Source organism: Podarcis liolepis (genome assembly GCF_965112155.1).
Source record: "Podarcis liolepis genome assembly, chromosome: 8".
Classification (NCBI taxonomy): domain Eukaryota; kingdom Metazoa; phylum Chordata; class Lepidosauria; order Squamata; family Lacertidae; genus Podarcis; species Podarcis liolepis.
In genome coordinates, this window is record NC_139560.1 from 58,025,713 (window position 1) to 58,049,016 (window position 23,304).

Sequence of the window (23,304 nt, forward strand, 5' to 3'; positions counted from 1 at the left end):
AAGTGAAAATCTGGACACAAAAGTAGTTAAGCTTCACCCCACCACCACCAAAAAACCCTGAAAAATAATAATGAATTTTGAGTTAAGTAAATTTGCCAAAATCTATACTCCTGACATCCAGATTTTCCCAGGCATTTCAGTGATTCCTGCCCAGACACTGCTTCTGATGACTGAATCCCGGCCATGTCTGGGAAATTCTGGACATGTGGCTGCCCTATCATGAGTGCCAGTAGCAGGTTGAAGGTAGGCTCTGTTGCACTAAGGAAGGAATGTGAATCAAAAGCAACATCCGCATTCACCGTACCATGACTTACAAACTTGCAAACTTATTAAATCAGCACAGTGCCTCCTAGAATTTTAATCTGCTTTTTTTTTTTATCTTGTCACGCACAGTGTTCAAAACCTTGGTATCACATATCTTGGATCGAGCGGAGCCTGTCCTCTCCTCCAGTCTGCCCTTGGAAATCATAACAGTTTTCCAGTATTACAACTATTTTGCCAACAGAAATGTCCACGATCTGGCAAATTATTTGCTTCAGCTTGCAAGAGAAGGTAAGGATGATCATACTGTTTCCTAGGGAACGTTATCTTTTTTTAAAAAAAAGCACAGCATGAAATAATTCCATTTGCTGCTCCAAAGAATGCAGGAGTATGTTTCAAGTTAAGGTTCACAATGCACACATGAACGGTGTGCTTTGAACTAAGGCAAAAACGACACCTATGGCTGGGGGAAATCTGAAGATCAAATCATGGGCTCTCCCTGAATAGCAGGATCTGCTACGCGTTAATTCGCATAAAAACCATACACATTTACACACAAACACATAACTCCTATTAGCCGAGAGTCTTGAAGCCATTGCGAATGATGTAATGTAAAGTCTGTTTTAGTTGAAGGGTGATAGCTCGGTGGTAGAACACATAATGTCCTAAGGTTGATTTCAGCATTTCAAGACAGGTCAGTGAAAGAGTGCAATGCAAAACTGAGTTAGATGGGAGTTGGACCAATAGTTAGGCAAGCTTCCTGTGTAAACTCTAAACTCTGCTAAACAACTAAACAACTAAAACTCTGCAGTTTGCCACAAGGTGTCCCATATCAAAGATGCCAGCAAAACAACCTGGATGGTTGAAGAAAGTAAGGTGACGGTTAAACTAATTTTGACTTATGGAGGCTGCTGGAAAAACTCACGGTTGATCCGGTTCCTCACATATTCCTTAAAATTTTCTGTGTTCAGGTTTTGTTTTTTGTTTTTGTTTTTTGTTTTTTTTTAAAGAAGAGCACTTTTGGAGATGAATGAAAGTGGCTTTCTAACCAGTAGCACAGTAAAAAGCAGCAAGGTTTCCTGTGCCCTGTCCAATGAGCTGCAAAAGAATTGGGTTCCTTCCAGTAGCACCTTAAAGACCAACTAAGTTAGTTCTTGGTATGAGCTTTCGTGTGCATGCACACTTCTTCAGATACACAGTGAGGTTGATGGACTTCCATTTCATGCGGCTCAATGTGGTGCCTTCCATGGTTCCAGTAGTAGATAGGTAGCCGTGTTGGTCTGCCATAGTCAAAATAAAAAAATTCCTTCCAGTAGCACCTTAAAGACCAACTAAGTTAGTTCTTGGTATGAGCTTTCGTGTGCATGCACACTTCTTCAGATACACAGAGTGTGCATGCACACGAAAGCTCATACCAAGAACTAACTTAGTTGGTCTTTAAGGTGCTACTGGAAGGAATTTTTTTATTTTGACTATGGCAGACCAACACGGCTACCTATCTACTAAAAGAATTGGGCTAAAGGACAAGCACTGGACACTTGAGTTAAAAAAAAAAGTTTGGGGATTTTTAAAATAATCTACATGCAATAGAATTACCGTATTTTTCGCCCTATAGGACGCACCGTCCCATAAGGATCACCTAGTTTTTGGGGGGGGAAATAAAGGGGAAAAAATTATTTTTCCCCCAGGCACGGGGCTGGGGTGGGGGAAGCTCGAGCTTCCCCCGACCCCAGCCCCCAAACAGGCAGCTCTCTGCAAGCCGTGGGAGCCCAGCGCTGGCTCCCGCTGCTTGCGGAGAGGTCCGCGAAGCCTGGACGCGCTGAGCTCAGCGCGCGCAGGCTTCAGCATGCAGGCAACTCTCCGCAAGCAGCGGGAGCCCAGTGCTGGGCTCCCGCTGCTTGCAGAGAGGTGTGCGAAGCCTGGAGAGCGTGAGGGGTCGGTGCGCACCGACCCCTCTCACTCTCCAGGCTTCAGCGAAAGCCTGCATTCGCCCCATAGGACGCACACACATTTCCCCTTCATTTTTGGAGGGGAAAAAGTGCGTCCTATAGGGCGAAAAATACGGTAACAGTTGCAAACAAATTTGGCAAGATATATTTATGCTCTGTATTGATTCTCCTCTGCCGCCAGTCCCTTTTACCACTGAATTTCTGGCTATGGGCTTTAAAGACCCAACATGTTGGCCGCTCCAGGTGGTAGCAGTGACACCTAGAGTGCCTCCTCCTCATTTTGTGGATGAAGTTGCCAGACTTCCTGGTAGCAGCTGGTAGTGATGTGGACACTGCCTTCCAATGAAGGCAATTCACAAACTGATTCTAGACTTCGCCTTTACCATATGGAGTAGCTTAAACACATGCGACAACTTGGACACCTGTTGCTGGGAATCACAAGCACTCAGGTCCTGCTTGCAGGCGTTCAATAACCCCACCTGGTTGGCTATGACTATGAGCCCAGGATGCTGAACCAGGTGGGCTTGTGACATGATCTTGCGTTTGTATGTTGCCACTGTCTTTGTGTGGTGAACCTAAGCATGCCCTAACTTAGAGGGACATTCTTGTTCCATTTCAGCCTTAATGGTGCAGACTCTGCAGTCCTTAAGAGATGAAAAGTTCTTGCAGAATAAAGCCACTTTAACCTCCTTCAGCCTCCCACCTCAGCAAGAAGTACTGAAATCCTTGGCTCTCCTCCTCCTGACTGAAAACAAAAGGGAGACCCACGAGGCTGTGGCATCCTTGTTGTTGGCTGCAGCAGAAGACAAGGACTTCAGGGAAAAGGTAAGTGTGATGGAAAACGGTAACAAAATTATGAGTACTGGGGTAGAGCTGTTAGATTTCAGCTAGGGCATTTCTCTGAGGCTATTAAGGCTTCATGGCAGGAAGGAACTCTCTAGCTAGACTGGGCGGTCTAACATTTCATATCAAGTGGGCCGCAAGAGTACTTCGACCCAGAACCCATGGTCCCTATGCTGCCTTGTATTGTGGGAGGAGCAAGGCCAAAATTTGATGCGTCACCCTCAGCCCTCATGCTGCCTTCCCAAAGCTAAGTGAGGCACCAGGCTCTGGAAAAGAGGTGTTAGTCTCTGGCAAGGTCCTAGAGGCTCCCACCTCCTTCCCAAAGGGGAAGGAAGATGGAGGACTCGAGGACCCTGTCTGAGCTCTCACACCTTCTTCCTAAAGCTCCATGCCTTGCTTAATAATAATAATAATAATAATAATAATAATAATAATAATAATTTATTATTTATACCCCGCCCATCTGGCTGGGCTTCCCCAGCCACTCTGGGCGGCTTCCAAAAGAATATTAAAATACTATGATACATCAAACATTAAAAGCTTCCCTAAACAGGGCTGCCTTCAGATGTCTTCTAAAGGGCGTTCCACAGGGAGGGCGCCACTACCAAGAAGGCCCTCTGCCTGGTTCCCTGTAACTTGGCTTCTCGCAGTGAGGGAACCACCAGAAGGCCCTCAGTGCTGGACCTCAGTGTCCGGGTAGAACAATGGGGGTGGAGACGCTCCTTCAGGTATACTGGCTTTGAGAAGGCAGCTAGAGGAGGGGCCTCCAATGTTGCTGAGGACCGGACCACCCTAAGTTAGGAAATGGGGTTGGGACTATAGGACTGTTTAGCCCCAGTTCAAGCAGCAGCATGTAGAGAAACAGCATCTCTCCCTATATAACCCCAGCTGGGATAGCTCAGTTGGTAGAGCATGAGACTCTTAATCTCAGGGTTGTGGGGTCAAGCCCCACATTGGGCAAGAGAGACCTTTATTGCAAGGAGTTGGACTTAGATGTCCCGCAGGGTCCCTTCCAACTCTGTGATCCTTTACACCCAGGGAAGCACTGCTTCAGGTATTGCATTGATTCATTGTGAGTTTCGATTAGGGCCCTGGTGTAAAGGTTTTCAGACTCTTTACCTCTGTTTTTGATTTTGGATTGCATTAGTTAGGTGGTGGTTTTGCTATAATTGTTGTTAATCCTAATTTATCTTGGTTTCATAGTTTTGAATTGGAATAAGTAAGCTGCATGCACTTCACATATGCCAATAATTTGGAATGGCCCCTGGAGCACATAATCTGCTTTAGTTTCTCCTTTGGGTGGGGAACCACATGTTGCTGAACTGCAATGCCCTTCATACTTCATCATTGCCCATACTGGGTGGCGCAGAGTTGGAGTCCAACAACATAGGGAGGACTGCTGGTTCTCAATCTTTGCCTTAAGTGCTGCCTTAAGTCTTTCTGTGACATGCAGTTACAGCTTCCTCCTCATTGCCTCCCTCTTTCTCCCCCTCCCAGGCTTTAATTTATTACTGCGAAACCCTTGCACAGCCCAGCCTCCACCTGCAGAAGGCAGCTTGTCTGGCTCTGAAATGCCTCCAGGTAAAGTTTGCCTTCTTTTCTTTCCCAGGCACAACAAAAGGTCAAGCAACAGCAAGGGTTTCAATAGCCCCTCTTGAGCAAACAGTAACAATCAGAGTCTTGTTCTTCTGCATTAGCCATCCTGATATTACTTTGCAAAAGTGAGGATTTTTTTATTTTTTTTGCACAAGTAATTTAGAATCTTGAAGTATCTCCAGGATGAGAAGTGTAAACTGTGCATGAGAGCTCTTGCCCCTTTAGGAGGTGCACAGACTTAACTTATAATCAGAAAACTAATGCTTACGCAGTAGAACAACAACAACAACAACAACTATATATGGAGAACACTGGAAAATGGGGAAGGGAGGCTTTGCCAGTGCAGTACCACCAAGATCTGCCGCTGCACCTAGATTTGGACTAGGATCTGTTTAAATCGCTATCATGTTGTGGTTTTTGTACTTCCAAACAAAACCACCACATAGATTGTAGCACCATTTCAGTTCACAAGAAGTACTGGGGCAGAGCAATTGCACCAGTGATGGTGAGTGGGGTGGGGGTGGGGGTGGGGGGGGGCAGATCCACTGCTATTTCCCAAGCCCTGCTGGGTCATGGCAGCCAGGGCAGAAAGTGATGGCGGTGGTGGGAAACCAGTTGTTTTTTCTCCTCTTCCACTGCCTACATAACTGCTGGCCTAGCTTCCAGCTCTGTTTGGGAAGGGGTTGTTGGAAGAATGAAAAAGCTGAGTATCCTGAGGCAGTGGCGGAGCTGAGTGCTCCGGCACCCAGAGCAGCACACATCCCATGCACCCGGGGGCGAGGACGATCCTCCCAAGGGGCAGGGTGATCTGCCCACGGGGCTGATTGGTGCAGCTGCACGATCCTCCCCGGGGGCTGATCTTGGCACAGGGGTGCGCTGAACATTAACTCCTTCAGGCTGAAGGGGGTGACATTCAGCGCCCCCCAAGCCTACAGCGAGCCGGGAGAAGGGGGAGAGCCACAGCAGCTGCTTTGCCGCTTGCCACTTGCTGGGCTTGGGGGAGTAGTGCCAAATGTCACCCCCCTTCAGGATGACACCTAGGGTGACCCCACACACCCCTTCCTACACCCCTGTTCTGAGGTTCCTCAGCTCCCCCCCCCCCAATATGCTCCAAACACTCCCCATTTTGGGCCTCACTAGTGTTGGAGCACTACCTACAGGATATCCAAGACTATAGCATTGCACCCTAAACTTCGCTTAACCTGTGGGTGCATTGCCTAATCTCAGGGAAGACAGAATTAAGAGCAAGTCATGAAATGACCAAAAAAAACCCATAGAAATTTGCCTGTGTACACCCAAACCAGCTGTAGAATGCCATTGTAATACAGAATTAACTAAAGATTTTTAGTAATAACCTTTTAGTTATGACAAATGTGGCTCTTGTAGCATAGTGGTAGTTTAGTAGTAATAAATCTATCGTTGTGAATAATAGTCATTTTAAGAGCTTTTGTTCATAATGCAATAAGGTACATAAGACAGTAAGACAAAAGTTAACAAAGCTTGTGAAAGGGAACCTAGGACCTGCAACAGCATTTCCTGCAAGGATCCAGCTGACGTGAGCTGTTTATCTTTTCCTTGACTGTTTTGTGCATCTTCAGTTTCATGCCACAAGCGCTACCAAAATGTATCAGGTGTCTCCCAATGGAGGGAGCAGATCCACACGATATTTCATTTTGCATGTGGCTCTGCTGTCCCCACTGAAATTACGTAGTGAGGAAAGTCATATGTGGATAAAAGCCCTCCTCTGTTGCACTCTGTGGGTGCATCACAGACAACACATGTGGGATTCTGGATTTGAGCTCTGGGCTTCTGCAGAGAAATAGCAAACTCCAGATGAGTTCATAAAATGTTTCACACAGATTTGAACAACTGGACAGAGAATCAGTGATTATCATAAACCATTTGGAACAAGAATAGAAAATAATTAACTTGTTTATGTTTTTGGTATAGGCAACTGAAAGTATTAAAATGCTAGTCACGCTTTGCCAGTCTGACAATGAAGAGATCAGGAAGATAGCCTCTGAAACCCTTCTTTCTCTTGGTAGGTTGACTAACTTTATGCCATTCCACTATTAAATAAATAAGACAGTAAAAGCAAACTGATGAAAAAATGGGACAAAAGCAGAGAGTGGGGTGTGGGTAATAGAAGAGCAATGACAAAGAGAAACTAGGAAGCACTAGCACAGCACTGGTGAGTCCCAAACTCCATAACATCTGAATCAGGAGAGGCAGTGCAAGCCCTCAGTCAGTGGCTGGATGCAATGGTGGGCTGGACTGTGGTCAATGAACTCAGCTTGGACCCTAGGAAGACAGGGGTGGGTGGGTGGCTCCTACGTGCGGAAGATAGATCTGTCACCTGTTCTAATTGCCGTTGCACTCCCTCTAAAGGAGCAAGTCTGCAGTCCTCTGTGGCTAGGGGTGCTTTCTACAAGCTCTGGCTACTATGCCAGCTGTTACTGTTCCTGGACCACAGTAGCTTAACCGCAGTGACCCACACATTGGTAACATCAAGACTTGATTACTGTAGCACACTTTATGTGGGGCCACTCTTGTATCTGGTTCAGGAGTTGTAGCTGGTGCAGAACACAGCAGCCAAACAGCTCACAGGAGCAAGTTACTGGCAATGTGTTTACTCCTCTGCTGAGATGTCAATTTGCTGGTTGCCAATTTGCTTCTGAGCTAGCTTCTTTTGCTAATTCTCAAAGCCCCCTTAAGATCCCTTATGCTCCATCTAATCACCGAGATCCTTTGATGGGGCACTTCTTCCACACCCGAGGTTTGGTCAGCCTTTATTAGGGATTGAGCCTTTATTGTGGCAGGCTCTGGTAGGAGATTCAAGGACAATCAGTATACTGTTTTGGGAATAATTCATGTTCTTACGTAGCTGCATTGTTATATTTTCTGGATGTCCCATGATCATGTTATAAAGTAGTTCTGTTCTATGTTATAAATCAACCACTGCTAGTTCTTTCTTTTTGTTTTCCAATGTATTTGTCACTTTTTTAAAAGTTGGTGTGGCACAAGCATATTTTTATTCTGAAAGTGTAGCCTGGAGAACCTCTGAGTTCATGTGACATTTGCCTTGCTTCCCATTTTTCTCTGCTCAGGAGAAGACGGACGGTTGGCATATGAGCAGCTAGATAAATTCCCTCGTGAATTTGTTAAGGTTGGTGTACGACGTGGGACTGAGGTAGCCACAGCCTTTTAAGAGTTTAATCTGCATATTAACACAACAGCTTCAGAGGCTGGTCTTCTTGAACCACAATGGTGCTGTAGCTGAACTGCAAGAAGATTCACAGGTGTTCGAAGAAGAAGAAGAATGAATTTGAGGGCTCTTACTAGCTTCGCTCTGTAACTTATAATGAAAACAGTGATTTGTCAAAGATTGCATTGCTTTGCTTTTGAGTGAAACTAGGTCACTGCCATACAGTCAGCCTCGGCAAATACAACAGATGTTTTGTAATCATAAATGAGGCATTTTAAATTGTATATGGTGGGTTTTCTGTGAATATAATTGCATCAGTTTAAAACTTTGTGATGCTTCCTCTAAATCGGTGGAAAGGAAAAAGCAAACTGAGTAGGACTTTTAACAGCAGTTATGACTCCCATATGTGCTGTGCCTCAGTTGCCTTCAAGTATCTCCTGCCTTGTTTTTGTTATCAGTAGCACCATTTAGTATGAACAATCTTCAGATGACGGGCCTGACTCTGGAAACAGCAGGATGCAAACTCCAGGTTTCAGCAATTCTGACTCATTTCTTATTTCCATTCTTGCTCTTTTCTGGCTTCCAGTAATGACCTCTAATAAATTCCAAATGATTTTTTTAAATAAATAAAAACAAACAAACATTCTCAAGCAATCGTGCAGGTTGTATAAAACAAATAGGTGTTTTCCTTTTTTCCAGAAAGGGCATATGGCCACATTATACTTTTACATGAAAACACCAAGATTTAATCTTCCTTTCCCCTTCCTTGACATTTCAAAAAAGAATGAGGTTTTGTGCATTTATAGCTGGGAGCTACAATGATTTCAATGTAAAAGAGAACAAGTGGTGGAGATCTCTGGGACTACGGTACTTCAAATTGAGTCGTTCACACACACACACACACACAACCGTATTTTTTGCACCATAACACTCACTTTTTTCCTCCTAAAAAGTAAGGGGAAATGTCTGTGCGTGTTATGGAGGAAATGCCTACGGGTGGCATGCCTACGGATTTTCCTCTAAAAACTACGTGCGTGCTATGGTCGGGTGCGTGTTATAGAGCGAAAAATACGGTATCTGCAACAATCAAGGTGACAGAAAGCATGCTATGATGCTAGTTTTCTTAGAAGTAAATCCCAGTGTGCAATGGTGGTTACTCCCAAGTTAGTATGCATGGATTGTAACTTGAAGGTATTTTATTGAAGCCCTCATCAGACAATAAAGAGCTCATAGCTCTTCAACCATTGGGCACTACTCCTTGGAGACATACAGATTGTGAAGTGCTGGTTGTTGGTTTTTTTTAAAATAAATTTAACAGAAGTCTTTCCCCCCTTCTTTGCCAAAATGCATTGGCAAGCCAGTATTCTTAATTGTTAATGTTGTAACACTGTATATACCTGTATATTATAAATTATAAATATTCTGATTAAAAACTGTACAGTCACTCAAAGGTTTTACTGAAGGGGAAAAGTCTCTTTTATGAAATGTGAAATAAGTAATTGTGCTCTGGTTTTTACAGCACATTGCTGCCACAAGCCTACAGTCTTTCATTGTCGTCTTTTGTATTGATTTTTGGCTTACATTTGCCTTCTAGGTTTGTGGTATTTGTACTTCTCATATATACGGCTCCTGTTTAAGTTATAATAAAGATTATTTTTGAAATACTAAATAGCATTGTTTTTACTTTGGTTGACTTATTTCTTCCACCAGTGCTAGACCTGGACTTCCAACTTGATCAAGATGGTAGTTCTGAGAGAAAAACAGCAAGTAACCTCAAATGACAGTATGTCCAGGTATCCCGTACACTGCCACCCCAGCTTTGTTTGCCTATAATTATGTCAGAAGAGTTGGCAGAAAACATGTTTCAGCACTAGGGAGAAAGCGCTGCAAAACTGCCTCCCTTCTCTTTTGAGTTTTTAAAGCTACAGCAAAGATCTGCAAGTACACCTGGAAGTCTGAGTGGGCTGCCTGCAGACAGTTGCTGAATTACCTCCAGGAAACTTTGGAGAGCAACTAGTCCTTCTGCAAGTTTGTTGGGAAGGTGGTAGTAGAGGTGGTGTTTGGATTTGCCAGCCTCCACCGCTGGACAGGTAAGGGAAAATAGCTCTATCTGTAAGAAGGTATGATCAACACTAAAGTATTGGTTGTGGAGGGAAACAAGTTTCTTTACAGAGATAATTTAGACCCATGGGGCAGAAGGATAAATCTCACTTTTTAAAAAATGTGAAAATATAACTTATTGGCTTAACCCACCACCAACCACAGGATAGGATAGCTAAGAATCTACGCAAGTATGACATCATACTATCTCCGTTTTCCATTCTATTTACTGCACTCATTGCCTAGTTACCAGCTGTGTGGGCTTGCGAGTCAAATGTGAATCAATACATCAGTGTCCCAACACTTCCCTGTGGGTAGAGTGAAATACAGCTTTAGAAAGACATTTTTCCTGAAACCAGTCTTCAGGCAATATGGGAAGCAAGTTTAGCAAAATAGCGGCCTGGTATAACAAGCATATCAAGCATGAGAGGGAACCCGCAATCAAGCTCATAGACCCTGTCTTTCACCACCATAAAATCAAAACCTACGGCATTGAGCTGAGAGATCCAGAGCTGCCCCTGGAGGACAGAGCCACAGCTGCATTATATATTGGACTTCTAACTTACACAGGTATGAATGTAAATAGACAACAGCTGCCAGTTTGAGAAAAGTGTATTGTCCAACTAAGTTATAGTTGGGTTAGGCCCACTAAAATGAAGAGACCAAAGTTAATTGTGTCCTAGTCCAAGTAGAAACAACACTAGATATGACTGAGTAAATGTGCAGTAAGATTGTAAGTATGTTTAATAGCTCAAGTGTCAGGATTCAAGGGACTCCATCGCATGGCTAGGATATCTCTCAATTTACATTAGCCATTAAAAACGGACAAATATTCAGGCATAGCAGTGTTCCAGCATATTAGTGAAATAATCAGTAACATGTCTTCCTTTACAGGTGGTGTCAATGCTGCTTTGCTTGCATCAGAATACATTCAGGATATGATTAATATTTTGCTTATGCCAGACACTTCTGGGAAAGTGAGGACCTATGTATTAAAAGGGTTGTGTGGCATTTGCTACCTAAGCTACTTAAACCAAAATGAAGCCAAAGACAGACATCTTATGGAAATTCTCCTTGCTTATCTGGATGAAGATGAAGACCCTGAAGATGACGACCCTCTAGATATAATCACTATGAAGCTCTGGGTTTGCTACCTTATGACTATTGTCTGCTGTAACAACATCCCTTATCTCAGGTTATTTAATGAAGTGGGTGGCCAAAAGCTACGTAAAAGTCTGGAGTCCCTGTCTAAGTTGGAATGGTTTAGCTGGCCACAAAACTATGCCAAGTTAATGCTAGCGCTTCTAGCCTACCAAGAACAGATAAAAGAATCACTAACAAGTAGACCTAAGAAATCCAGCTTACAATAAAAGTGCCAGGTGATAAATGGTGTTTGGGGAAGTATCCAGAAATACTAAGTAAATTATTGGTTGGGGCTGACATATAGCATACATATGTACTACACTTCTGTTCTCAAAGGTTTAAAGGGGGTGGGTGGGAACTATTATTCTGTGTCCATTACCTCTTAAATAGCTGGCTTAGACTTGCAATATATGTTCTAAAGTACAGCATTTTACAACTGTGTAATATCTGTGCAGAGAAATTTATTTGGCAGTTCCACATACATGAATAAAAAGCTATTTACAAATTGAAATACATAGTATTCCCATTTAATCAAGTAACCAGGTGAAGTCTAACACTTCCATTACACTTCCACCACTGCAAAACCCACCCTTTGAAATTTCAAGTGAATCTTTAGATTTCAAAGGATTCTACTCTTCCCCACCCCAGACATGACACACGGGCAGTTCATTTTCCCTTTCAGAGGCCCAATACTTTCAGAGATTACTTGTTTCATTTGTCAGCAGATCTGTAGAATTCCTCGAGAGCTGTGAAGGTTCCCCTTCAGTTTCTCCATCTAAATCCTCCTCAGTAGAATCACTTTCCTCATATGCAATTTCTTCCAGGTCTAGATTTTTCAGTGTCTCTAGACTTTCTGGTGCCTGTCCAGTTAGTCGCTAGAGAGGTATGATGAGACATTAGTGATACTGTCAGAACAGTGGTAGAATTTAGCTTTTGAAGCCAAGTAATATATTATACAGCAGTTAACTTTTTTAGAGATATTACACCAGAACTACATGCTTTATACAACAATTTGCAAAGCACCTTGCACATTCTCCTAATAACATTATCTTACATGGCAGTAAGAATTATTATCTTACTTCAAATCGTGGGGGGTGAGAGGGAAGGAAGAAGAAGAAGAAGAAGAAGAGTTTGGATTTGATATCCCGCCTTTCACTCCCCTTCAGGAGTCTCAAAGCGGCTAACATTCTCCTTTCCCTTCCTCCCCCACAACAAACACTCTGTGAGGTGAGTGGGGCTGAGAGACTTCACAGAAGTGTGACTGGCCCAAGGTCACCCAGCAGCTGCATGTGGAGAAGCGGAGACACGAACCCAGTTTCCCAGATTACGTGACTACCGCTCTTAACCACTACACCGAATGACTGACATAAAATACAGGATTCTGTGCTGTTAAGACCTGGTTGAGATGAAGTAAAAAAAGTTCACACTGTCTCAACCAGGTCTAAGAGTCATAGAATCCTGCATTATTATTTTTTGGGATATACAACTTTAACCTGCAGAGAAGTGTACAGTATATTCAATTTTGACTTTATAGTCACTTTCTCTAGAGACTACCTCAGAAAATAATTTTGAGGCAAGGCTGGGAGAGTCCTAGCACATGACCTCCAAACTTCAGATTAGACAAGAATTCTGCAAAGCACAGACCCCAACACTGATGTTACTTGTGTACAAGCTACAAGTATCAGTTGTTAGGTTATCAGCTGAAATATATGACCTAAAAACTGGTGCCTACATTTAAAAAGGGGAAAGCTAAGTAGAACACAATACAATTCACATTTGACATTTTGCTTTTATATCAACACCAGATTAGACTTCTTACACAAGATGGCAAAGCACTTTGAACCACTGTTTATCAGAAGCATATTCTCCAAGAGATATTTTATAAGCATAATGTTATAACAACGGTGAAAAAAGCACAAGCCAAGAAAAGGATTCATGTTCCAAGATATCCTGCTTTTAGACTTTAGATCAGGATGCACAAGATTAGGCCTGGGGGCCGGATGTGGCCCAATTGCCTGCTTAATCTGACCCACAGATGGTCTGGGAATCAGCGTGTTTTTACATGAGTAGAATGTGTGTTTTTATTTAAAATGCATCTCTGGGTTATTTGTGGGGCATAGGAATTTGTTCATTTCCCCCCCAAAAAATATAGTCCGGCCCCCCACATGGTCTGAGGGATGGTGGACCGGCCTACAGCTAAAAAAGGTTGCTGACCCCTGCACAAGATCTTTGTGAGATTGATCAAAATAACACATTTTGTCTGGGTTTATCAACAGGGCACTTGAGCATATGTTCCACCACCCACATTTGTTCACTATTTACTCTGTTTTTGCAAAGCAGCCCCGATAATAGATGGTAACAATCCCTTGTGCAAGATTAGACAAGATGCAGAATACAGCTATTGCTGTAGCTTCTAGCTTACCTCAATCATATTTGCCATATATTGTACATGGCTGGCTAGCTCGGCAAGCTCTTCATTTTCTTCTTTTAGACGAGCAATTTCACCATCTCTTAATTCAATTTCCTTATGGAGCTAGGGGGGAAAGCAGACAGAGTTTAAGCATCAATGGTAGTGAAAAGCTGATACTTTTGCTGATACTACATAAAATTACCTTTTCATTTTCTTGCAACACCTCATACAGAGCTTTCCTCCTCTCCTCAGCCAATTCCTTCCAATACCGAGATGAAGGATTGCCTGCAAAGAAATTAAGGATTTTAAAGTCCCCATGTGCACATCATAGAAAACCACTGTTAATGGTTTACAGTGAACATGCAGGCAGGTTCTGCTTGCTCCTCCTAGTGTGAGCAATAAGCCATGATCCTTGGTTTTTGCATTCTGTCTGAACCAGAGTTTATGCGTTATTTGCTCAAATCAACCACAAATGGCCAGAGCAAATGTTAGCTTTACAATGTAGTTTGTTTGGAATGAAAAATTGCAACCCCCAGTTCAGACATAATGCCTTATAAGCCAAGGATCATCACTGATTGCTCCCACTGTGAGGAGCAAAGTAGGAGCCATCTGTACATTAATGACAAGCCATTAGCTATAGCTTACTGTGGCATACAAGTGCAACAACAAAGCTGGTGGATCATGCTTTGCATGACATGGTTGAAGGTTCAATCCTTGGAATCTCCAGGTAGGGCTTGAAGCACAGGGAAACGGCTGCCAGTCAGTGGAACTTGATGGAACAATATAGAACATGATGGACCAATGGCCTGACTCAGGCAGCTTCCTATGTTCCTAGGACTGCAAACTATGGTATTCAAAATTTGATTTCTGGGACTCCCTTCCCATACTTTTGACTCAAGTCTTATTACTATTAAGAAAATATATAGCCAACTTTTCCACTGCAGAAACACTCAAGCAGCTTACAGTTACTAAAACCATCCACACACAAAAAAATACAGCATTAAAGCAGACAGGAACAGCAAATCATGACTTAAACATAAGAATTGCTGCTGATCAAGCTGCTTATCTCCATGCTTCCTTTTGATTAGACTAAGCCTGCTCAACTAGCTAAGAGTATTGGGGGGCCCCAGTACATGATATGTCAAGTCAAATGCCATCTGCAAAGCAGTGTGGCACTATTACTAAGTGAACCTTCATTTCAATACAGTGCAGCAGTGAAGTGCTTTCCATATTCTGCCAAACTCGCCCAAGTTTGTCAAAGCAGAAACAAAAACCTATGCATGCAAGAATGTGCATTTGAGCAACCACACTGAGAAGTGTGTACCATACTATTTTCTGTAGGTTCACACTTGCTTATCACTGGTAAAGTATCGAGAGGGAAAGAAAGCAGCAGAGGAGAGGAACAGAAGCAGAAAATGTTTTGCCCTATTTTCATCCCCTTTTTAGTCTATTTGACCCAACTAGTCCATTTTGTTCATATTTACCATATGTTACACAGTTTCAGCACAGCAACGCAAAAGGAAACCAGACAAATTCATAAAGGATAAAACCTGTCAATGGCTACTAGTCAAGTTGCATATATGTTACCCTCCAGATTCAGAGACAGAATACTTCTAAATACCAGTTGGAAAAGCCATTGCCTTCATGCAAGACTAGATAGATCTTGAGTCATATCCAGCAGAGCTCTTTCACCAAGACAATTCATGTTTACATATACCTTCCAGCTCAGCACTTATTAGAAGATTGTCACTGCTTTTTTTCTTAAGAAGCAACTTACCTTTTACTGTAAGATCGGAAGCCTGAACTCCTCTTACAGTTCTATATTCTGTTTCAACAGCAACTTCCGGTTTGGAAGCCTTTGAGGTAAGCTGATCACTCCAGAGTTTCCTCTTGATTGAAGATTTAGCCTGCTGAGAGTTTTATTAGTTGAGAATTCCAAGCAGGCATGTCTTAACAAGCCATTCTACCCACCTACTCAGTTAACCGTAAAACTATATTCCCACTTGTCATCTGGAACAAGGTTTTAGGGATTCAATGACTGAAGATGGATCTTCAGGTGCATTCAACATAGCATTCAAACCCATTGGTACATGCAAGCCTATATACTGTGTAGACTAGCAATCTAATTGTATACAGTGGTGCCCCGCAAGACGAATGCCTCGCAAGACGGAAAACTCGCTAGACGAAAGAGTTTTCCGTTTTGAAGGTGCTTCGCAAAACGAATCTCCTATGGGCTTGCTTCGCAAGACGAAAATGTCTTGCAAGTTCCTGCGGGTTTTTTTTCCCTTCCCCCCCTTTTTCTAAGCCGCTAAGCCGCTTATCAGCTGATCCGATAAGCCGCTAAAAGTCGCTAATAGCGCTAATCTGCTAATCCGTCAATGGGCTTGCTTCGCAAGACGAAAAAACCGCTAGACGAAGAGAATCAATCACAGAACGGATTCTTTTCGTCTTGCGAGGCACCACTGTATTATCAATGAAAATTAACAGAACAGGCAAATTTCAGCTTAACTGTCAGCTCACTTAAGCTTTCTAGCTTCCAAAAATATATTGCTAAGATTGCATTCCAGCAGCAGTACATACCTCCTTTGCCCTTCCAACAAGACAACCTGTAATAGATGGCTGTATCATCTTAAGGGTCTGTCTTTGTGATGTGGAACTTTTATTGCTTGTAGAACTATTGCTTGTAGAAGCCTGCTTTGAAAAGAACACATTCAATTAATCTACTTCACCTAGGATTGAAGGTTGTCAATTCAAAATTTTCAAGAAAGCTTGTATTGACATTTAAGGGTTACATACATTTCAGTTACATGCAGTAAATCAGGTCATCTTTATACAGAAACTGGATCTCACATGATATTAAACACAAGTTTTGCATCTTAAATACTGGCTTTTGAACTCTGTCTTAACTGCAGGCCTGAATTTCTGCTTAATCTCATTTAACCAATAAGGAGTATTGAGAGCACCTGACACACACACATTTTTACATGACAAAAAAATTACTTGAGTGCACATTTCCTTTGATTTGTGCTGGGTGCCTAGTTGCTTTGCCTGAGACATAACACACTGATCCAGCCAGGGTATTGTTTTGGAGGAACAGAATGTCTATCACCTTCCTTGTCATATGTAAATACCCATTTCCTGCTAGTTCTTTTTAAAAAAAAATATGTTACACTGCCACCATGAGATAGCAAACAATGGTAGATAATCAAACAAGGATAGCAGGAACATAATGTCATACTAGCGTGAGAAAGTTAGCGATTCACACTGTACTTCACATGGCAAGAGCTCACCTTTCCCACGGTAAAGTTTCTACTGCCAATTAGCTTTACTATTGAACTAAAAGGACAAGTGCCAGGTACTCTGGGAACCAGCACTGTGCTACACTTCAAATAATACTTACTGCTGTTGAAGTAGCCAATGAATATTTCTGACAACTGCAGCCTATCACTTGCTTGGATTAACCTATTACTTTTAATATTTTATGTTTAACGAGGTAGTGCCTTCTGAACAGCAAAACCAGACAGCAAAAACAAATTTAACTATGGAGGTTGGCAAAGTGGAGGGAGGGGGAGAGAAGTGAGCAGCAGGGTCAAGAACAGATGGGTGCGAAGCCAACATCCCAACAATCCCCTTTATCGCTACACAGTTTAGATTCCCTCTTCAGTTTCCTTTATTCTACCAAAATGAGCAGCATCACTCTTCGGTAAGAATCCACAAATTAGCTTGCTGTGGAAACCATGATGAGTATTCCTCCCACTTTAGCAATTACGACCTTAAGTGCAGCAGAACATGCCTCCCTGGGCCAAAATATGATCCAAACACCTTTATAGTGAAGGGTGACAAGGACAAGCTAGAAGATGGGTGCAAGGTAGGCGATTTACACCTACATTGTGCTTTAAAGATGCTACAAGCACCTCCTTGGCCTCCTATGAGAGAATAGGTCTCATCTCTGACATGCCAATCTGTCTTGTATCAAGCTACACCCCGTGTCTAGACTGACTAGCAGCACCTCCACACCATTTCAAACAGCAAGCTTTTCCAGCCCTACCTGGAATCAAGTCTGGGACCTTCTGCATGCAAATCTTACGATTTACCACACAGCTATAGCCCCTCCAAGCATGTGAAGGGGATGAGCAAATCAACCACCTGTGTATTGCAACTTTGTACTAGTTACAAGGAACATAGGAGCGTCTCCACCCCCATCGTTCTACCCAGACACTGAGGTCCAGCACCGAGGGCCTTCTGGCAGTTCCCTCACTGCGAGAAGCCAAGTTACAGAGAACCAGGCAGAGGGCCTTCTCGGTAGTGGTGCCTTCCCTGTGGAACGCCCTCCCACCAGATGTCAAAGAGAACAACAACTACCAGACCTTTAGAAGACATCTGAAGGCAGCCCTGTTTAAGGAAGCTTTTAATGTTATAGTATATAATATTATAGTATTTTAATATTTTTTGGGAAGCCGCCCAGAATTATTATTATTATTATTATTGGGAATGGGTCCTCTTTGTTGGCTTGGCTGCCAAGCAATATGCCTTGTAGAACTGAAAGCACAGAACATCCATCACTCAAAGGGCATAGGATCTTTGCACACAACTATGAGCAGATCACATTTTAAGACACTACGACAGAGGTTTTCAAGCTTTTTGAGTCCACGGCTCCCTTGACCAAACTCATTCTTTCTCCCTTGACCAAATACATTCTTTCTGCGGCACCCTTGTGGGGCTCAGGAGCCTAGTTACATCATCCCTTGCCTGCAGAACTGGCAGCCTCTCATGCTTTCTCAAACACCCTCCCTTGTGGAATGCTCCCTCAGCCTCCTCTCCTCTCTTAGAATCATAGAATAGAATCATAGAATCATAGAGTTGGAAGAGACCACAAGGGCCATCGACTCCAACCCCCTGCCAAGCAGGAAACACATTGGGAGTCCTCTGGGCAGCTTCTGCCGCTGCTCCTAGCCAGCCCCAGAGGCACCATTAGCCTGGGGAGCTTGTAGCCAGGGCTGCTGCAACAAACAGCTGTGCAAGCCTTTAGGAGGCAGAGATGTGAGGGCATCAGAGAAGGAGGGGAAGGGAAGAGGGACAGAGGCCAGTGTTGCTCATGGCACCCTTGACCATCATTTAAGGCAACCAACGGTGCCACAGCACATTGATTGAAAATCACTGCTCTAGGGCAAGACACACATAATGTCTGTACACGTTTAAGTACTGGCCAAGACATATTATCCAAAACATCTGAATAGCACCTAATTATTATTAACAGGTGCTTCCTCTTACCGTATTTTCATACCTTTCACTCTCCAATTAAACAAAAACAGTATTATGACTGCAACATTTTATAGCTTCTGCCATAGAATCCTTCAAATCCCTTGGCAAGGCTACCACCATTACTGTACAGTGGTACATCGGTTTAAGAACAGTCCGGTTTAAGAATGATTCGGTCTACAAACTCTGCAAAACCGGACATAGTGTCCCGGTTTGAGAACTTTACCTCGGTCTAAGAACGGAATCCGAATGGTGGAAGGGCACCACCGGCGGGAGGCCTCATTAGGGAAAGCACGCCTCTGTTTAAGAATGGACTTCCGGAACAGATTAAGTTCATAAACCGAGGTACACTATACATCAAACTTCCTTGTTATAACTCAATTAGGTTCAGTCTCATATGTAAAACACAAATCCTGGTGACAATAAGCAAGGCAGTAGCATAGACTGTAGTGCTGCAGAGGTATCTGTGGTTGGTTCTAGGCCAGGCTTCCTCAACCTCAGCCCTCCAGATGTTTTTGGCCTACAATTCCCATGATCCCTAGCTAGCAGGACCAATGGTCAGGGATGATGGGAATTGTAGTCTCAAAACATCTGGAGGGCTGAGGTTGGGGAAGCCTGTTCTCGGCAATATTTGATCTATACAGTTCTGAAGACAATTCTGAATACATATTGCAAGTAACATATGATAAGGGCCCCTATGCTGTAGGAATCATGTGATTAGTTTGAAGCCAGTTATGCACTAAACCTATTGAACAGATCTTCAGTCTTGGTCTATTTATAAAAAGAAGTACAAGCTTCGTATCTATGAACTCTATGAAAATAGCGCTGTATACACATCACCTCTTGTCATTACACCTTGGCAAGTATCAATATTACCTTTGTAGCAAGGGGCTTCTCAACATCCAGTTTCTGTTTCATCCTAGAATTCATTGTCTGCTTTCAAGTAGTCCTATATGGGCATAAAATGTACAAGCAGCACATTAAAGTAAGCAGGGATGTCCAGTGCAGCCACAAATCAAAAGAGTTCATACATTAGGCCTGGATGGTTCTCTCCCAATTCCTGAAAGCAATTCCAAACCTCCGTTTAACTCTGGGTTTAAAAGCCATAAAGCAAACTGAGCTTACAATCATCTGCATAGCCCTCAGAGTTATGGTTCACTAACAGCAGTTTTCATCTACCAAGCGAATCTCAGAAGAGATATTTTTTCCTAACTTTGAAGTTCACCTTAATACCTTATAACTTCCAGTCATAATAGCAGGACCAGCAATTTCAATATCACAAGCAGCTACTCCATATGACTAAACTGAGGCATGGGAGAAAAGGAAAGCAGGAACACCATATTTCCATTCCAGCTGATTGTTATAATGCTAGAATGATTAATCTGAGCTAAGAAATGTGTCCTTATGATAGCCCTGTGATGCCTCAGCTTTACATGGCAAAGGTTTTATTGGTTATATTTTGAAAAATGCACATACATAAATCTCACAGTTTAGCCGACCACATTTCTGAGTCGGAAGCCAATGAGTATTAAGACTCTTTTGTGTTACAGCATAACCCTGAGCCTGTATTATCACCAACTGGGACCATCTTTTTTACAATGTCAAAATAGCAAACTTGTATATGGAAGTAATGTGTTAAACATCGGCAAAGTGCTAGAACTGTCCTATGGAAAGGACCTCTAAACATTCCATAAGTAGCAAAGCTGGTCCATTATTCAAAGATCTTATGTTCTAACTACAGTGATTTTACGTGTCTCCATTTCGTTTAGCATTTCAATGTTCCAAAGCACTAAAGACAAATTGCAATTGTGATTACAGAGTTTTATTCCTATGCTATCCTCTTCCACTTTATTTACCACTACTGGTTTCATATGCACAATCTCCACTGCACCTGCAGGAATAAGAAGGCAAACTAACAGTAAAGGATGGTTAAAACATAGCAAGTAATAGTTTATCTTCAATAAATGCTCTCAAATGTGCACCTTAAATGTTATTTTATCCTCTAAAAGAAGGCAATAGACAATTCTGACCTGACCACAACCTAATTCAACTTTTAATATTGCAGTTAAATCCCTGAAGAGCCTTGAAGGCTGTAAAAGGTACCCCTCTTGCATTATATGCATTATATGCAAGAATAAAGGCAATTTCTAATCACACCCAAACAGCACATATTGCTTCCTTCTGAAGCTAATATAGTGGTACCTCTGTTTACCAACTTAATCCATTCCTGAAGTCCGTTCTTAAACCGAATCTGTTCTTAAACATTTATCAGTAGTAGTTTATGTGGCTGTCAGTTTGTGGAAACTATCCAGAGCACTTGAACAGCTGGAATATGGTTTTTTTAAGTGAGGGCTAGGTAAGTGCTGCATTTGGTACCAAGACCACTATTCTTATAATAGGAAATAACTCAGGAAAGAGTTAAAGCAGCCCACATACAGTTAAGCATCTGTAGCTTTCCCCTCAGACATGGAAAGCCTGCAATATCATATGCAGCTGTAGATCTTTTTAAAAAATTATCAAGTAGTCCTTGCCAAACCCATGAAAAGATAACCTGTGTGCCTCTCGCAGCCACACCAGATTCCTTTCAGCAGGAGCTCGGCCTGTTCTGAAGGGTAGCTCCAAAAAAGGAAATGTGCATGTTCACTCTGTGTATGTCAATGAATACTGAGGGCCTCTGGCTGTGCTCCCTCACCAAAAGCAAGGAAAAGGTCTTCCACGTGGAAGGGCGCAAACTTCCAAACTGCCCCCAAAGTTGCATTGCTGAGCTTGGGGTCCCTTCTCCTTTCAAACAAGTATGTGGGGAAGCTCCTTCACGTGTCGAGTCGGGTCAAAGATGCAGGCGAGGTTCTCAAACGATAATAACCAAGCACAAGCCACAGCACCACGAGCACTAGCCCCTCTTTGAAGAACGGGGCGGGGGGAGCCAGAAGAGGGGAGCCTTCCCTGCTTTAGAAATGGCTGACATCACCATATACTTAAAGCACCTTCACTCCATCGTCACCACAACCTGGGAACTGTAGTTCAACCCCCGAGCTACAACTCCCACCACCCTTCACGAGCTACAATGCCCAGCGTCTGTGGAGGGGTGCGCGTGTGTGGCCCCTCAGGATAACGACCCTCTCGCCCCCTGAACTCACCCGCCTCGATGCTCGCTCAGCTGCCCGCGAGACCAAGACTCCCGGCGGCCACCGCTGCCCGCCTTTTTTTTCCTCGCACGTTAATCCCGCGCGCTCGCTTGAACAAGGAAAAGCCTTTCTCTCTTGCGCGCGCGCAGCCGTAAAAATATATCGCGGCGTCGGGTGGGTGGGCGAGCGTCGTTGCGTCAGGCGGGCTCTCCGCCTGTACCCTGTCCTCCGGCGAACAGTTTCTAGCCAATCACGTTCGGGGGGTTGGGGAAAGCCGTAGCCAATGGTTGCTTCCGGCGTTTCCTTTGAGCCGCCCCACCACCCGCGCGCGTTAGCAGCATAACAAGCTGTTGGGAGGAGCTTTGGGGTTGGGAGTTGTTGTTTTTAAAGGGGGGGCAGTTGGAGGCTGTCTAAGGCGGAGCAAAGGAGAGCGTCGCTTATAGCCACAAACCTAAACTGAGTGCTGAGTTCAGTGGGGCTTACTCCTGAGTAAAAGGAGTTTTCATGCTTACCTGAAAGCCCCATTGAGCTTACTGCAACCCTGTGCATAATTGCTCAGAAGTAAGTGGCAGTGGATTGCAGTTAGTCCTCAGTCATTTCAGCAGGGCTTACTCCCAAGTAAATGGGTTCCGTACCTGCATCAGAATAATAGAGCTTTTGTTTTAAATGTTTACAAACTCAGAAGAAAACCACGTTTTTGTATGAACCGAGTGAGGAAGAGCATGAGCTCCTATATCTATGCTGCGTTTCTTTTCTTGTTGACACACTGCTTCCCCATCACAGCTACACAAATCCCGGATCCCTGAATTGTTTTCTATGGGAGCAGGCATTTCATCAGGGAAGATGAGTAAAAAAATAAAAACGAAAACCAAACTAAAAGCCCAACCTTTTTGGACCAGTGGGCCCATTTTGAATTTGAGAAAGTCATGTGGGCGTCATTCACAAAATGGCTGTTATAGGGAATCTTGGCATAACATCACATGGCTGCTGTGGGGTGACTGGCATAACACAAAATCAGTGCACAATCATCACCACCACCCTGACAACCTCACACCACGGGAAGTCAGTTATGTACTAAATATTGGAGAATAGTTTAGGAGGAGAGAGGGCATAGCCTAGAGAAAGACCTGATGGCCAGATAGACAAGTCATTTGCCAAAGGGAAGAAAAGGTGGCAAGCACTCTATTTCACCTCTATGGGTCTCCAGCAAGGGCAGGGTCCTGTAGCGTATTTTGGCGGCAAAAAATCAAATAGAGGAACTTAGCTATTGTCTTCGTGAGCTCCTGATCTCTCCCCTGTAATAGGAAGTGTATGACCTCTCTCCCTGGTTTCCATATTGGGATACATAGATGGTCCAAAAATTGTTGGCGGAGATCATCATACATTTTACATATAAGGGCCATGTGAGCTAGA

General features: G+C 43.3%; 3 protein-coding genes across 9 annotated transcripts in view; 2 read left to right on the forward strand and 1 right to left on the reverse strand.

Annotated features, from left to right (window-relative positions):
- RIPOR2 (RHO family interacting cell polarization regulator 2) overlaps window positions 1-9,117 on the forward strand; it is a 104,364-nt gene extending 95,247 nt beyond the window's left edge. For both annotated transcript variants that reach the window (XM_083518574.1, XM_083518573.1), the window contains 6 exons: window positions 394-552; window positions 2,830-3,035; window positions 4,551-4,634; window positions 6,600-6,690; window positions 7,757-8,735; window positions 8,915-9,117. In XM_083518574.1, coding sequence (XP_083374700.1) covers window positions 394-552; window positions 2,830-3,035; window positions 4,551-4,634; window positions 6,600-6,690; window positions 7,757-7,857 — 641 coding nt within the window. In that variant the 3' untranslated portion in view covers window positions 7,858-8,735; window positions 8,915-9,117. The remainder of the gene's footprint in view (window positions 1-393; window positions 553-2,829; window positions 3,036-4,550; window positions 4,635-6,599; window positions 6,691-7,756; window positions 8,736-8,914) is intronic.
- A 1,087-nt stretch (window positions 9,118-10,204) lies between these two features.
- On the forward strand, window positions 10,205-11,608 carry ARMH2 (armadillo like helical domain containing 2). The gene is made up of 2 exons (XM_083518846.1): window positions 10,205-10,524; window positions 10,849-11,608. The coding sequence occupies exons 1-2, from the start codon at window positions 10,326-10,328 to the stop codon at window positions 11,322-11,324; spliced, it is 675 nt and encodes a 224-aa protein (XP_083374972.1). The 5' UTR covers window positions 10,205-10,325; the 3' UTR covers window positions 11,325-11,608.
- GMNN (geminin DNA replication inhibitor) lies at window positions 11,542-22,067 on the reverse strand. 6 transcript variants are annotated; one of them, XM_083518844.1, is made up of 7 exons: window positions 21,904-22,067; window positions 19,643-19,715; window positions 16,088-16,198; window positions 15,285-15,414; window positions 13,710-13,792; window positions 13,520-13,630; window positions 11,542-11,972 (listed from the first exon to the last, which is right to left on the reverse strand). In XM_083518844.1, the coding sequence occupies exons 2-7, from the start codon at window positions 19,694-19,696 to the stop codon at window positions 11,793-11,795; spliced, it is 669 nt and encodes a 222-aa protein (XP_083374970.1). In that variant the 5' UTR covers window positions 19,697-19,715; window positions 21,904-22,067; the 3' UTR covers window positions 11,542-11,792. The 6 variants fall into 6 exon arrangements, with proteins under 6 accessions (XP_083374970.1, XP_083374969.1, XP_083374965.1 ...); XM_083518843.1 differs by having other exon boundaries at window positions 16,088-16,201; XM_083518839.1 differs by having other exon boundaries at window positions 15,285-15,417; window positions 16,088-16,201.
- Between the last annotated feature and the right edge of the window lie 1,237 nt (window positions 22,068-23,304).